The 17,449-nt window shown below is 36.9% G+C and overlaps 1 protein-coding gene across 3 annotated transcripts in view; it reads left to right on the top strand.

Annotated features, from left to right (window-relative positions):
- PARD3B (par-3 family cell polarity regulator beta) overlaps nt 1-17,449 on the top strand; it is a 977,832-nt gene that overhangs the window by 825,395 nt on the left and 134,988 nt on the right. The window contains exons 21-22 of one of the 3 annotated variants that reach the window (XM_037166017.2): nt 14,595-14,663; nt 15,316-15,477. The exons of the other annotated variants lie outside the window; for them this stretch is intronic. Of the exons in view, the coding sequence (XP_037021912.2) occupies nt 14,595-14,640 (46 nt within the window). The 3' untranslated portion in view covers nt 14,641-14,663; nt 15,316-15,477. Of the gene's footprint in view, nt 1-14,594; nt 14,664-15,315; nt 15,478-17,449 lie in introns of those variants that run through there. 3 annotated transcript variants of the gene reach the window in all.

Below are 17,449 nucleotides of genomic sequence, written 5' to 3'. Positions count from 1 at the left end.
TGAGCTGGGTCCAGTTCTCTTCCAGATACTACTTCATGACCTTCAATAAATTAATGTCTCCAAGATGCTATTTCTCAACTTCCCACATGTAATTCAACAAATATTTTTTGTCTACTAATTACCAAGACCTGAGTTTGGTGTGGTACTCATAAGGGAAAAAGGAGGAAGATGGGTACCTACCCCTCCTTATGGAGCTTACATTCCAACAGAGGCTACAAAAATGTAAACACACAGTGAGAACACAGTGTGAAAAGTGCTACCATACAGCAGCACAGGGTAACTGCCGCAGCCAGGGCTGTTGGGTTGGAGGTACAAAGAGCAGCGTGGAGGCGAGAAGAAGCACAGTGTGTCAGATCAACCGCAAGAAGCTCAACAAAATAGAAAGCTGAGTGAGAGGAGTCCATGGCGAGATATCAAATGGGAGAGTCAGAGAACTAGGCAAAAGGATGACAAACTCTTGATGAGGAGTTTGGACTCCATCCTGAGGTGTGGTACAGGGGTGAGATAGGGGAGGGATCACTGAGGATTTTAACATGAGACATAAGTCCTGGGATTCAACTGGCTGTTAAATGGCTGAGGTGGTTTACCCTCACATGTTGTGATGGTTACGTGTAATTTTACATTTTGTATTTTTTTGGTATCGCTATATATAGACAAACCTCTATTTGTCCATATATCTCTGTATCACAGGAATGCATCCCATGTGTGTGGCCCACAGTGGCTTCCTAATAGAGGCAACATCTGTCTCTTGTCTCTCTGCTCTTCAAGGTTTGGCCCTGAACTTTCAGCTTTTCTAAGCAAAGGTTTGCTTAGAAAGAATTCATCTGTAAGTGTTGGTAGTTAAAAAAAATCGCTACCACTATGACAGAGTCATAGGCCTGGATGATTACAGCGCTGATCGTGCAGGATATAAACATTGCGTGGGTTCAGTCCTGTTCATAATGTGTCAGTCTCCACTGCCACGCCAGCGGCTCCCACAGTGTATGAACGCTAAAGCTTTATGACTAAATAAATTTAGAATAGTACCAATAAGGAAAATAGAAAATGTGACATTTGACATGGTTGCAGTTTTGTGTAAGTTCACGGGATTATTTGACATGTTGGTTGATCACACACCATATCAGTAAAAATGTTTTTAGGTGTTAACTCTCCCAGTTCTTTTAAGAAATCAGCAGTCTTATGGGAACTCCCCTGTAAGTAACTAACTTCTTTTCTCTTGCTGCCTTTAAGATTCTCTTTATCTTTAACCTTTGGCATTTTAATTATGATGTGTCTTAGAGTAGGCCTCTTTACATCCATCTTGTTCAGGACTCTGTGTTTCCTGGGCTTGAGTGTCTATTTCCTTCATCAAATTAGGGAATTTTTCTTTTGTCATTTTTTTTAAAACAGATTTACAATTTCTTTCTTTCTCTTCTCCTCTGGCACCTCTATGATGCCAATGTTGGAATGCTTGAAGTTGTCCCATAGGCTGTTTACATTATCATCATTTGGGGGGGGGATTCTTTTTTCTTCTTGTTGTTTTGATTGGTTGTTTTTTGCTTCCTTACATATCAAATCATGTTTCTTGGCTTTATCCACTCTATTCTTTTTTCCCTGTAAAATTTTTTTTATTCAAATAGTGTATCCTTCATTTCTAACCAGATTTTTTCTATACTGTTGAGGTCCTCGCCAGGTTCCTTGAGCATCCTTATAACCAGTGTTTTGAACTTGGCATCTGATAGATTGCTTATCTCTACTTCGTTTAGTTCTTTTTTTGGAGTTTTGATCTGTTCTTTCATTTGAGCCATGTTTCTTTGTCTCCTCATTTTGGCCGCCTCCCTGTGTTTGTATCTATGTATTAGGTAGAGCTGCTATGACTCCCTGTCTTACTAGTGTGGCCTGTCTTATAGGTGTCCTGTAGGGTCTAGTGGCACAGCTTCCCCTATCACCTAAGCTGGGTACTTGAGGTTCACCCTCTGTATGGGCTGAGTACACTCTTCTCTTATAGTTTTAAATAAACTCTACTAAGTTTATAGAACTTGATTGCCATTGGTTGAGTGTGGCATGAAGATACAGGCATCATATTTCAGATATGGTCAGAAAAGCAGAGCAGTCAACAGGACACTTGCATCTGTTGGTCTTAATCCTTTAAATTTACTAATGTGAACTTCATTTTTATACCAGTTGCCATTAGTGGCTTAGATTGCACTTTCTAACTAAAACTTCCATTTTGTTTTTAATTGAGTTGCTATCAAGCCAGTTTTCTCAATGTATTATACAAAATGCAATCATTCGTACAATAATTTTTTAATGTAGGATATTCTCTTTATTCAAGTTAAATATTTACTTAGGTTTAGCCTAATTATTTCTTGTAGCCAATAAAGATACTTTAAGGTACTTATTTTTGTCCTCCAATACATTAGCTATCTTCCCTAGCTTTATATTTTTCTTATATTTAATCATTGTGGACTCATCCATATCACTGATAAGATCGTTAATCAAAGTCAAATGTATCTCCGCAACTCATCACTCAAGACTTCCATTAATCAACACCTTTTGGGGTGTTCAGATAGCTATTAATCCAGTCTACTGTTATCCAGTGTGTATTCTCCAGTTCATCCATGGACATCAGGGAAGACTTTGTCAAATATCTTACTGGCTAAGGCACACTGTGTTTGCAAGTACAAACCTCCTAACTTACCAACCCAGTAACCCAGAAAAGAAAGGGAATTACTTGCTCATGGTGAATCCCAAAGATAACTTTCTTCTCTTCTGGGTACTTATAAATAATTTGTCCATTTGGACTTAATTATGCAAAATAAGACTTTCTGTGCTCCAGTGTAATTTTAAGCACTTAGTATATGCTTACTAGACATTTATTTACTGATATACCACAGCTATGAAATTAAAGTGGCAGACAGCTCCTCAGTACTCCAGTTAAGCAGCCTTGATTTCCCAGGAAATACTCACCAGTGTTTGTAGGAAGCTTTCACAGAGCATCTGTTGTATTTCTTAGGTCATACAAACAAGTTTAGAAACTATCTTTACCTTCAAGAAATGCAGTCAAAGAGCTGAAACTGTTTCATACACAAATAATTACAGTATAATGTATTCCATTAAAATAGGGATATATACAGAATATATTGCAAAGATCATGAAATTGTATAGGCATTCAGTGTGGGGAAAACTGGAGGTTATGGCTTGGTCTTCCTACAATCTTGATTCAAATGTATAAACTTTTGAAGGTATCAGTTTTCTTGCTGCAAAATAGGGACAAGAGTATATCCTATCTCCTATTAATTGTTCGTGGATTAAATAAAGTTATACCAGTACTGGTTCAATAAATTTTGACTATATTTAGAAAGTCTATTACACTATATACTATTGGACTATATTGCATATTACTGGGATATGTATTAACAAGATTATTGAACTATTTAGAAAAGTTATTAATTTTATATAGCCATTGACCCTTAAATTCATTGCTTTGGGAACCTGTTTTATATATATATATATATATATATATATATATATATATATAATATTATATATATTCTACCTGTTCCATGGATGCATGGTTCATGGTCACTTTCAAACTCTAACCCAGACTTCTGCTGGTATATTTCAATCTTCAGAAACAAAAAGTAAAACCAAAAAAGAAGGTGAGGGGATAAAAGGCAAGAAAACCAGCTCAGATTCTTTTAGATCAGTCACACCATGTGCTTAAGTGAAGAACAGAGTTATTACTCACTTATGTACTTTGTCAATTGCTTGTTAAAAACCATAGCTCATTGAATGCCCCTAAGCTTGTCATTAAAACTAACACTTTCTTCCTGCCATGTCACTTGAATGTCTATTTGGTTCAGAGTTGGGTTCAACAGTTGTCCCCAAAACAGACTACCTAGAAATCTGTGGGCCCCAGAAAAGCCGTCAATAACAACATCATGTAGAGTCAGATCCTATTTGGCTGTAAACAACAGAAAGCTCAACTGATGTATTTATCTCACCCTGTTAGGAAGCTAGGTGACCCTGGCCTCATAAAGTGACCTCTTTGCATTCTTCTCCTTGGCCTTCCCCAGTGTTTAGGCCTCTTCCCCATGTTGCATCATGATTCTGAGATAGCTAGTGCAGCTCTAGGCTTTGTGTCCACTTTCCGAGAAGAAAGGGGCAAAGAGCCAATGGAATGTGTCAGTCAAGTTTACCCCTTTGAAAACATTTCCCAGAAGACAACTTCTCATTGGCAAAAGGTCTTTTTAAAAGTCTCTGGCAGCCCTGGCTGGTGTAGTTCTGTGGATTGAGCACGGGCCTGCCAACCAAAGCACTGCTGGTTCAACTCCCAGTCAGGGCACATGCCTGGGTTGCAGGCCAGGTCCCCAGAATGGAGTACAACCACACATTGATGTTTCTCTCCCTCTCTTTCTCCTTCCCTTCTCCTCTCTCTAAAAATAAATTAATTAATTATTTTAAATAAATAAATAAAAATAAAAGTCTCTGGCAGTTGTAAAAGGGCACTGAGAAATAGTATTTCAGAGGCAAAGGAGAGAGGAATTGCAAGCAGCTTTCAAGGAGTCATTCCATGGAATCCACCATGAACCGATTACCTCTAGATAATTACTTCACTTCCCTTTAATAATGTAAAAGTTGTAGATTAATGCCGTTTAGCAATCTGTTCAAATATATCCTTATTAACTCCCTATGGGAGGCTATTCTCATTATGCCGACCTTCTTTTATAGCTGAGACAAAAATAATTCCATGTGAATAACTTCCAATAGCACTTAAGTAATACAAGTGGGGGACATACATTCTTAGTTTTTATGATCACCAAAAATGCATGTTGTGGGAAATTCGAATTTAAGAGTGACAAAGGATAGAAAAAAGTGTTAACGTGAAAGCTTCATAGCCAGGTGTGAACAGCTGGATGTGAACGGATCTTGTGCTATTGGAGCAATGCAGGAAAACTGACACCTCACTTCTTGATTTCAGAGATTTTGCATTTCATTGAGCCACAGCTTTACCATGTGCAGCTCAGGCCTCTGCTGGCATTTGACCCCAATCTCTATCTCTAGTGATTTTTCCTGCTAATTTTACTTTAGTTTTTTAGATATGACACTTTTTTGTTCTCACTTCTGACTCATAGTTTAGTGAGACTATGCGGGGGGCCTTGGAGAGTGAATACAGTAGATTACTTGGAAATGTGTTTTCCAGTTTCTACTAAGAGAGTCAAAGAATCTCATTTCAATCTGGGAATCCAGTAATAAATGCCATTTCCATAGAGTTAAAGTTCATCAGTTGAACAAAGCAATCAGATTTTTTTCTTAGAACATATTACCATCAATTTTTAAGTGACTTTTAAACAGTAATGAGAAATCTCTTAATGAAAGAATCTCTAGGACCAGATAAGTGCTAATAGTAACTGATATACCATTAACTCTACTTCTCTCCATTCTCTCTCTTTAAAACTTGATGTTCTCATTAATTTTTTCTGTCTTCTGAAAGCCCTACTCTTGGGACTATGCTAGACTTATGTCTGCATAAGTTGTCAGCTTCCAGGGGTGACAAATGTAGACAACCTTGCCCTTTATTATACATGAGCTAAGCAAGAAGGGTTGGTACTCAATGACCATCCATTTCCAAGGCCTGCATCCCCCTGCCATCCTTAGTCACTGGTATTAAGTGAGAACATTTGAGGAATGCTTGCCAAAGGGTTACTCTGATTTTGTAAAGCTGTCATTTAAGCATTGACTTGACTGGTTTTCAAATAAATGACCCAGTTCTTAGGATGTATTCATCTAACTTATCTTGTTTACTAAGAGGAGATGGAGAGAGTATACAGAATTTTTTTAGACATATAAAATAACACAAAGAGAACAGAACAGAATACAGAGTCTTCTGCCTTCCAGAGGATGCAGCTGATATTTTGGAATAACAATGGTGATAGGCTATGATAAGGGTAAGCCAAGGATGCTATAGGAGCACAATAGAGGGGCACCGAATGCAGCTTGGGGGTTGGGGTGAATGGTCAATGAAGGCTCTTTGAAAAAATCTATATTATGACCTAAAGAACAAGGAGAAATTAATCAAGTGGGCAGAAGAGCATGCACATAGGCCCGAAGAGAAAATATTTAGGAAACTTTATGTGTCAGAAAAGTTGCAGAGTGGTATGTGAATTAGGTTCAGCTGGTAGAAAAAGATAAAGGCCAACACAGGCCAAATTTTTAAAGACCGTATTATCAAAGATAAAGCATTTAGCTCAAAAGCAACAAAGAACCTTCGAAATGGAGATGGTATGTTGAGATTTAAGCTTTAGATAACAGAGTAGGTTTGTATTTCACAATTAAGAAAACTGGCACCTCAGAGAAATTAAAAAACTTACCTCTGGTGATTCAGGTAATAAGTTGGCAGAGCCAGGATTTCAACCCAGGTCTAAATCCAAAACCCATGCAGTAGTTTCCAGCTATGCTCAGGTTTCCCAAAGTGCAGGTTGTAACGTATAAATACATTTTGAAATCAATTTGATGGAAACAACCAACATTTTTTTAAGAAACTAGGGTAGAAGAGAATAGAAAATGTCATTGTATATGTTATAATGAGTGTAAGAATTATTTCATAATTTCTTTACGTTATATACGTATGTAAAATCTACATATGTGCATATGTAATAGGATATGTATGTAGTTGAGTACTGGGATGTGATGCAAAATGCATTTCTCACTGTCAATTGCAGTGGAAAAAGTTGGAAACCAATAAGCATGTACAAAAAGCATGCATGTTACTCCTTACTTGCCAGTCCTCTCTCCTAGATAGATAGATAGATAGATAGATAGATAGATAGATAGATTTTATTCCATTAAAAAACATTGGATGTCTGTTATGTGCAAAGCATCCTACTCAAGGCCATAGAGACACAACAACACATCAGAAGCCTTGGACTTGGACCTACTTCTCTGTAGTAGTGCTGGGTTTGTGTTGATCTACCACACTTACTCCAGGCCTCTTGTGACCTGTGGTTTACATTAATCTATTAGGCAAAACCACATACCTTTTCATTACACAACTTTTGCCGATGCTAAAGACAAATTCCAAAGTGCCCTCTTTATAATTTCTGTTAATGTAAAGTGTAATCAAGAATAGGCCATTGTTAGTTCAATTGCTTTCTTGTATTTATCTTTTCAAACAATAAATAATCAGTGGGATGAGAAAGGGCAATAAAAGATAGTTTTAATGTTCGTACCTATAAATATCTAACATCTTAAAGAGATGGTTTAATATTTATATGCTGTGGACTACCCTCCCTTCTGCAGAGCTGAGATTGATATGAACCCGTGCAGAAATAGAATTAAGTAGCCACTGTTTTTGCACAGACTTTTAGTCAATCCTGAGCAAGCACTCTGAATTCCCTTAAACTTGGCCATCACTTAGCCTCTGACATTCCAAATTGCCAAGATTTCTGATCACAACACCAGGAGGGATATTCTCTTCAATACAGACAAAGTAGATTTTGTATGTCAAAGTCAGCAAGTGACCTGGGCCCAAACCATGCCTGTCCTTAGAGCAATACCTGACTAGATATTTTTATGTCACTCCCCCTACCTTCTCTATGGCTTGGTTTCCTCATCTATAAAATGAACATACTCATAGTATCTACAAAAGACTACTGTTAAAAGAATTTAATTGAGGTTATATATGTAAACAAAAAAGCAGCATCTGGCATTAATAAGTATCATTGAACTTTAACATTATACATACTTTTGCTACCAGGGCATTTATACCATTCTGCCATTAAGATTACTACTAATCCCCTAAGAGAGAATTGAAGTTAACTGGAGAATTTCCAAGGATTATTTCTCTACTTAGTAGATTTTTTTTCAGGTTGGATGAGCAGTTCTTGCTACCATGATCTCGTGTATTTTTATTTGCTTTTTTTCATAACCACATGCTTGTAGTTATTACATATAGCCATAACTATAAATAGTTATACTTATTTTTAACTCTTTATTTTGAAATTTTATAAAGCCATAAGAACTTGCAATTATAATACAAAAAAGTCCCTTGTAATCATCACCCAGTTTTCTCCAGTAGTTCCATCTTATGTAATTATAGTGCATGAAACCTGGGAATTTGGCATTGATAAATGTATGTGTATAGTTCTATGCCATTTTATCACACATGTAACCACTGCTACAATCAAGAAACAAAGGTAATTCATCCCTCATGCAATACCCCTTTATTTTCATTCTCTCTTCTTTCCACCATCTGTAACTACTGGTTATAACTAATCTGCTATAATTCTATCACTTGTAGAATACTACATAAATGAAATCACACAGACAGGTATGTGACATTTTTCACACAGTATGATGCACTTGTGATCCATCCAAGTTGTTCTGAATATCAACAGTTATTTCTTTCTGTGGCTGAGTAGCATTCCACGGAATGGATGTACTGCAAGTTGTTTAATCATTCACCTTTTGAGGGACATCTTAGTTGTTTTCAGTTTTGAGACTATTACAAATAGAGCTTCTATGACTCACCTATAGATTTTTATGTGACTATCATTGTTCTTTCTTTCCTCTCTGTAAGTTTCTATCTTTATTTCTTTTTCTTGTCTTACTGCACTAGCTAAAACTTCTCAGACTGTGTTGAAAAGCAATGGTGAAAGTGAACATTCTTGACTTTTTCCTGACCTCAGGAGAAAGCATTGTCTCAACATTTAGTATAATGTTAGCTATAACTTTTTGTGGAAATCTTTATCAAGTTAAGGAAATTCTCATTAATTTCTAATTTTATGATGGTTTTTATCATAAATGGATGTTGAATTTTGTCAAATGCTTTTTCTGCTTCAATTTATACGATATTGTAATTTTTATTCTCTTCATATTGGGTTACATTTACTGATTTTCAAACATTGAGCTAACCTTGCATCCTGGATTAAAAGTTATTTGATCATGGTATGCAATTATTTTCATATATTAATTTTATTTGCTAATATTTTGATTAGAATTTTGCATCTATATCAATAAAAGATATTGGTCTGTAGTTTTGTGGGGAGGGGGTTGTAATCTCCTTAGATTTGGTACCAGGGCAACACTGGCTTCATCGTGAGTAGGAAAGTGTTCCCTCCTTTTATTTTCCTAATGTATTTAATGCTACAAGTTTCCCTCTCAGCATTGCTTTATGTGTATCCCACAAATTTTGGGTATGTTGCATTTTCATTTTTATTCTAGTTACTAAGATTCTTTATTTCTATTGGAGCTATCCCTTTGACCCATGGATTATATTTAGAAGTTGTGGTTTAGTTTCCAACTGTCAAGAGATATTCCTATTATCTTTCTGTTGTGGATTTCTAGTTATGTTCCACTGTGGTTGAAGAACATGCTCCATAAATCTTTTTGCTTTCTCTTTTAAAGTTAAAATAGCCTCCTATGATTGTGGATTTATCTATTTTTTCTTTTAAAATCTATTTTCTTTTTCTATCTATTTCTTTTTTTCTTGTCAATATTTGCTTTATGCATTTTGAAGCTTGTTAATTATGTTCATATAAATTTAGGATTGTCTAATTTTCTGGAAGATCCATGCTTTTGTTATTATAACTCATTTTATATCTAGCAATGACTATTGCAGTAATATCTACTTTGTCTGATAGCAGTAGCAATTCCAACTATCTTTTGCTTAATTTTTTCTTTATATATATATATTTTTAATCCTATTTTTAATATTCCAGAACCCTTATATTTAAAAGGTATCTTCTGTAAGAGGCATACAGATATACAAAAACCTATATACAAGCATATATAGTTTTGTTTTTATATCCAGTCAGATAATATCTGTATTTGAATTGTAATAATATGCTTACATTTAATAATACTATAGATACAGTTTGATTTAATTACATATAATTTCTATCTTACTCTATATTCTATTTTTTCTGCCTATTTTACATTTTTCTTCTTTTTGTTGCCTTTTTAAAGATTATTAATCAAGCATTTTGTATGATTCAATTTTTCCCCTAGATGACTTTGTTATACATTCTTTTACTGTTTTATTACCATTAGTACTTAGAAGATAATAATGTGCATTCTTTATTGTAATCCAAAATAAATTGCAACACTTTAACTGCATTTAACCCCTCCTATGATAATATATGAATATTTTTTCATGTATTTTAAATGTATAAATGTCTTAAATCTTACAATACAATAATTGTGTTATATGACAACTGCTCACATCTTTTTAATATTTCTATTTCTCTTTATTTCTTTCAGAAATTTGCTTTCATCTAGAATATTATTCTTTTTTTCTTTATAACTTCCTGTGCCAAATCCTCTCAGTATTTACTTGTTTTAAATTTTTTTATTTCACCTTTAATTCTTTTAAATATACTTTCTTTGGGTATGTAGTTATCAGATTTTATTCCTTTTAACATTTTAAAAATACTGCACTATTTTCTGACTTTCAGTGTTTTCATCAAAATCTGTTGTCAAACTGTTGTTACTCCTTTGAAAAGAATGTATCTTTTTTTGACTGCTATAAAATATGTCCTTGTTGTTCACAATTTTACTATAGTGTGTGTGTGTACATGTGTGCTGTGTTTAAACTGAATTAGAACTGTAGAGTTTCTTAAATCTGTAGTTTATTTCTATTTATTTAGTTAGTTATTTTTAATGTATTTTATTGATTATGCTATTACAATTGTTCCATTTTCTCCCCTTTATTCCCCTCCACCCTGCACACCTCCTCCCACCTGCATTTCCCCACCTTAGTTCATGTCCTTGGATCATACATATCAATTCTTTGGCTTCTACATTTCCTGTACTATTCTTAACATCCCCCTATCCATTTTCTACCTACCATTTATGCTACTTATTCTCTATACTTTTCCCCCTTCCTTCCCTCTTTCCCACTGATTATCCTCCACGTGATCTCTATTTCTGTGATTCTTTTACAGGTATATTTGTTTGCTTAGTTTATTTTTGTTTTTAAGTTCAGTTGTTGGTAGTTGTGGGTTTGTTGTCATTTCACTGTTCATATTTTTTATCTTCTTTTTCTTAGATAAGTCTCTTTATATAATAAGGGCTTGGTGATGATGAACTCCTTGAACTTGACCTTATCTGGGAAGTACTTTATTTGCCCTTCCATTGTAAATGATAGCTTTGTTGGATAGAGTAATCTTGCATGTAGGTCCTTACCTTTCATGACTTGGAATACTTCTTTCAGCCCCTTTTTGCCTGCAAGGTTTCTTTTCAGAAATCAGCTGATAGTTTTAGGGGAACTCCTTTGTAGGTAACTATCTTCTTTTCTCTTGCTGCTTTTAAGGTTCTCTCCTCTTTAATCTTGGATAATGTAATTATAATGTGCTTGGTGTGTGCTTCCTTGAGTCCAACTTTTTTGGGCCTCTGAGCCTCCTGGACTTCCTGGACTTTGCCAGATTAGGGAAGTTTTCCTTCATTATTGGCTCAAGTAAGTTTTCAATTTCTTGGTGTTCCTCTTCTCCTTCTGGCACTTCTATGATTTGGATGTTGGAACATTTAAAGTTGTCCTGGAGGTTCCTAAGCCTCTCTTCATTTTTTTTAATTCTTGTTTCTTCATTCTGTTCTGCTTAACTATTTATTTCTTCCTTCTTGTCCAAACTGTTGATTTCAGTCCCAGTTTCCTTCCCATCACCGTTGGTTCCCTGTACATTTTAAATCTGTTTAATGTCCTTCATCAATTTTAGAAACTTTTGAGCTGATACCTCCCGAAATATTGTTTTTGTCCTATTTATTTTCATTTTCTTCCTTTTTTTTCTGAAACTACAATGACAGAAAAACATTAGACTTTTTTTTTAATGTACATGTTTTGAAGGTGGCAGAGGAATAAATGGAAGCTACACTAACCTCCTCCCAGGACCAATCTGGAATTACAACTAAATTGTAAAGAAATTATACTGAATAACCACCTGAACACTAGCTGGAGAGAAGCCTTATAACTGCAGACAGACAGAAGAAACCACTTCACCACAACAAGACTGGTAGGGAGTGCAGAAGAGGCATGAGAGGGCTGACTGGGCTCCAATAGATGGCACCTGAAGTTCTGGAGAGATGGTTCAGCGACCGGGAGTTCCCCCAGAGAAGTGTGAGATCTATCCTAAGCTAGGCTCTAAGCCTAGAACCAGAAGGGAGCCCAGATAACATGCAGCTATAAAAAGCTGCAGGGTTTTTGCCTGCCAGGGAAAGATGGCTGGAGACGCAGAGAACCTCTTAAAGGGCCAATGCACAAAATTCCATTTGCAGCCACTTATCCTGGGCTCCAGCAGAGGGAGGGCAGAGTGGACTAGAAGTGCTTGAGGAGAGTCTGGGATTGGTGGCTCTGGGGAAAAAACTGAAAAACAGCCACCAGGATCCCTGTGCTGAGTCATTCCCCATTCTGCAGAAGCCATCTTTCTCAGGCAGAACACTCCACATGGCATTCACCTGAGGGGAAGCAATAGCCCCACCAGCAGGAATTACTCTGCCCCACCCTGCAGAGCTTAAGCTGGGCTTCTGATTACAGCTTGAAGTTACATTACTGATTAATTTAACAACTAAGACAGATCTCTGGGAGCTTTAGGAGACTTTAGCTAACCCTACTCAGAGCCCAGAGCAGATAAGAGCTGGCCTTGGTGAGCAGCCTCATTCTTTCTGCACACAAACAGGCCCAGCAGAGGAAGCCATATACTGTGGGTCACTGAGAGCTCTGAATAGGTTTACCAGGGGCAGTCACAAGCAGCATCTGACAAAGGTCTACAGCAGAGTCTTTGCAGATATACCTAACACAGAAACAAACTAGCCAAAATGGTAAGACAAAGAAACAGACCCTGAATGAAAGAACAAGAGATTTCTCCAAAAGAAGAGCTAGTTGAAATGGAGGCAAACAATTTATCTGATAGAGAGATTAATGATTATAAAGAAACTCAATGGCATGAAAAAAAGACATAGAAACCATAAAAAATGACCAGTCAGAAATAAAGAGTGCAATATCTGGAATAAATAATACACTGGAAGGAATAAACAGTAGCTAGATAAAGCAGAGGATCCAATCCTCTGCTGTATACAAGGTAGAAAAACAACACCCACGCAAGATCAGCAAAAAGAAAAAAAATGGAGAGTCGGATGATAGCTGGAGGACCAGGTTAGGGACTGGAGGGCTGGAGCAAAGAGGAAAAGGGCCTCATGGACATGGGCAACCGTGTGGTGATTGTGGTGGGGGAGAGGGTATAAGGGGACTAAATGGTAGTGGGAAACGTGGAATAAACATTACATCAGAAGGGGAAGGGTCTTCAAAGAACATGTATAAAGGACCCATGTACAAACGGGGCGGGGGGTAGGATTGACTATGGGACATGAGGAGAGAGGGGTAGGGAGAAAATGAGGAATACCGTACTTGAGCAACAATAAAATTTAATAAAAACATTAAGTCAAAAAAATAAATGTACATGTTCCTTGCTCTTTTTTCTTTGCTTCTACTTTTTATTCTCTATGTTTTAGTTTCATTATTTTTGAATGACCGGTCTTCTGGTTAACTGATATTGCCTCTGCTCTGCCCAATCTTTTATTAAACCCATCTGTTCAACTCTTAATTTTAGTTATTATAATTTTCAGGTTTAAATGTCCATTTGTTTTACCCTGAGATTCTATTTCTCTGGGTGACATTCTCCATTCTTATCTGCCTTCATGACTATATTAAGTACAGTGTTTTTAAGAAGCATGTCTAATAAGGTAAATATCTGTATTACCTGTGGGTCAATTCATATTTTTTATTTTTCGCTTGGTTTTTAGTCACTTGGTAATCTCTCCTGATATGTATTGATCAAATTCTAGACATACTGCTTGAAAAATTATAGAAATAATCTCAAGCTAATGTTATATTTTTTTCAGAGAGGATTTATATTTGCTTTCTGACTGGCAGTTAGAGTAGGATCATATTGCCTTAATCCAGTCTTGGATTGAGATGTCTGGAGTTTTAGTTGTTGTGAGGGTAGTCTGTTTTGAGTTTACCCTTACTCCTGGACTGTAGTCCTTCTGTGATCCTAACTAGAAGTCTGGGTTATTTATCAGGCCTATCTTTCCTAGCAGACCATGAACTCTAAGTTCTAATTTTCCAACCTCGTAAGAATGTCAAAATCTTGGCTCAGTCTGCAAGTCTCTTAGCCACTAAACTCTGCCCATTTTTTAAACATTTGATGCTGTGGCACGTATGAATTTGCAAGTAACTTGCAAAGCAAAGTGCACGGAATATTGGTCTTATTTCACCGTGCTTACTTACTTTTTCAAAATCAGTCTTAGACTCTCAAGTTCTGGCTGCCTTGGGAATTCTCCAATGTCTTTAAGGAGTTGTTGAGGGTTTTTTTCCCCTAATTTGTTCAGCTTTTTTCCCGTTATTCTTAGAAAAGTGAGAATAAAAGTGAGAAGCCTGGCTACTCTGTCAGTACCAAAAATTTTTTGGTACCTCACCTTTTTTTAATGTTAAGTGTTATAACATCAATTTACAGTTCATAAATTTTGTTGTTGGAGGATTAAAAAGTAACATCACAAGAACTTACCAAAGAATAATGTATAGAATCTACTGAGCTAGATCTATTATGTGATTCTTTCACTAGCTCAATTCATTTAACAAACATGCATCGGGCACCAACTATGTACTAATCACTGGGATGCAGATATTTAAGGTAAGTCTCACTCACAAAAAGGAACAGTTCCATTAGGCAAATGTGGGAGTTACCCACAAACTTTAGTTGTGATTTTATTATTTTCTTTTTGGAAAATGCTGTATGGGACTAATTATGATCATAAAGCTGCTGAATGAAGAAAGATACCTTAGATGTGATTCCCCAAGTATGAGCTCCCTGCCAGCAACATCAGTCTTACCTGGCAGCTTCTTAGAAATGCAGGCTTTAGAGTCCCATCCCAGACCTACAAAACCAGAAACTCTGTGGTTGGACCCCAGAGCTGTAATTTAATAAGCCTGCTTGGCGATTCTGACTCAAGTTCAAGTCTGAGAACCACTTCCTTAGACAATTAAAGGTTGAGCTTTTACTGCAAAAGCGGACGTTTATTATATTGATAAGGAATCTCTTAGCCCTGAGAATAAGTGAAGGGGTGGGAAATAAGTTATATCTCTAGAAGCTAGAAAGTACATGTCCCTGGACGGGCTGAGAATAGTGGGTACCCTGTGATGTGGTAATGAAGAAAATGGGAATATCTTTTACATTGTGGTTTGTGGTGGAGCCTATCTTCCAGTCCAAAGGAAAAGATAGAAGGTAGCATGCAGACTGATCAACCCATCCAATGACTAAGCTCCTGTTGTGTGTTTTTTGTCAGGTGTTGTTGGTCAGAGACCTTCTTCACACGTACCAAGCCCTTTCCACATCAGGGCTCTGCCCCGTGCTGCTCTGCTGTTTGAAATGCCTTTTCTGCCCATTTCACCACCAAACTTCTCTTGACTAACAACTCACACTCCAAGTTTCAAATGGCACTTTCTCAGTTAATTCCTCCTTGATCCTTCACAATGTTGAACGTGTTTACAGGACCCTGTACTTTTCCTTGGTACTTATAATAAACTATTTAACATTTGTCTTCTCCAGGAAAGTTTCTTGATAGTACAAACTATGTCCAAATCTTACTCAATAAATATTTGTTGAATAAGTGAGGATTTAATTTGTAAATTTTATGGGATTCAAATGAGTGTTGAAGAACCATGTTTCCTAAGCTTCGGCCTGGGTGGTAAACAGGATCATAATACATCAGCAGTGCTTCCTGTGATCCCCTCTTTTTGTCTTTTGAGATATTTCTATTGACATTTGCTATATTCTTCACCTGACTGATCTACTGAAGGGCAACTTGACCCACAGTGGGAGAAAAATGAAAAACAATGATGGATAAAATGTGCAGAGCACTCGATATGAGCCCGTCACTGTGCTACAGGTTTAACATGCATTATCTTCTCCTCTCTCCTCCAGCCCTAGGATTCTTGGTCTCACCTTCCCCCTGGTGGGGAAGAAAGAGTGGTTTGAAGGTATTGCATACTGTGTCCAAAGACCACAGACTGTAAATCACAGAGTGATTTACACCTAGGGTTTATGCCCAGTTTCAAATTCCATGTGATTGACTACTAAGAGAGAGAGACAATAATGTCAAGAAAAGTAATAAACAGTCAAATACTGCTCAAGAGACAATGCAATGTAAGACTTAAAATGTCTCAATCCTGGGCATATGTCAGGTTTCGATGAATACTATTATTGGCTATCATCATTATCATAATCATCATCCATATCACCATACTTAGCCTTGAAAATCCTTGTATGTGGTATGCTTCTAGATTCTCAATCCCACATCTGAACAGATTCTGGAAATACTTTTTTCTGAGATAGCTAAGTTTGGAGAAATTCCCTCTCAGAAATAAATGACCCAAGAGGAAATTTATGAACTGAGGCTCCTCAAAACTGCATGCAGACTCAAATGGTCTGAAAATTACTGTTGAAGTCTACTGCTTTACATTTTCTGTTTTCCAGTGAATTCATTTTGAAATCACAGACACACTCATACAAGTTGTTTCCCAGCCTTTAAACTGAAATTAAGCATGTAGAAGCCTTTTGGTACTATCATGTCCTGAACTTCTGCAATCCTTACACCTAGTTTTACTTTCTGGCTTGGCATTTCATAGTCTTCACTGACATCAGTGCCCAGATTAGCCAGTTCACAAGTTACTTGCCAGCTTTCACCAACACAGCCTCGCCGCCAGAAGAAAGGGGCTGGGACAAAGCCACCAGGATTGGAAGCTGTGGTAGGCCACCGGAAAACACACAACTAGCGAAAGGGCTGAACTTGGAGCACCAGCAGATCAGTTATTCTCTAAGGAAGAACACTGAGACATGAGCTGCAAGAAAAGAACACACACCTGTCCTCTCCCCCGGTAAGTGATGCCACTGAAGTGGTGAGGACGGCCTACAGGGTCTCTGAATGAGAGGATGGTAGGGGGAGGTTGCCTTTGCAAATGTTACTGGCGTGAAGTTCCTGAGAGCATAGAGTGCTTGCTGTTTCTCTGGGGCCACAACACAGGAGATGAACATGAAAAACTGAATGCTAATGACCAATTCCTTCTACAGCTTTTCCAAAATCAGGCTCTACTTAGATTCAGATGTCAAATCATTTGTGAGTTCCTACTGCGTATCCGGGTGGCTTTCATGTATATTATTTCAGTCTGAAAGGCTTTCTGGGAGAATAAATTATTGTCATTCTCTTGGAATACAGTTTCAGAAATTGCGGACTCAAGTTATGCTTGTGTTTTAAGTACTTACTTGGATTAAAAGCTGAATTGCTAACAGGATTACTAAATGCCAAGTTTACTGAGACTCAAATTGTTTATGTGCATGTTTGGTTTTAAGTTCTTTCTTCGGTCAGTGCATCTCTATTTGTCATTACAATCTTAATGGTTTGGTTGTTGTGGGGTTATTTC

Source organism: Artibeus jamaicensis, unplaced genomic scaffold (genome assembly GCF_021234435.1).
Source record: "Artibeus jamaicensis isolate MK-2021 breed Jamaican fruit bat unplaced genomic scaffold, CSHL_Jam_final contig_1015, whole genome shotgun sequence".
Lineage (NCBI taxonomy): Eukaryota > Metazoa > Chordata > Mammalia > Chiroptera > Phyllostomidae > Artibeus > Artibeus jamaicensis.
Note: the sequence above shows the minus strand (reverse complement) of the source record. Positions and strands in the feature narration are given on the sequence as shown.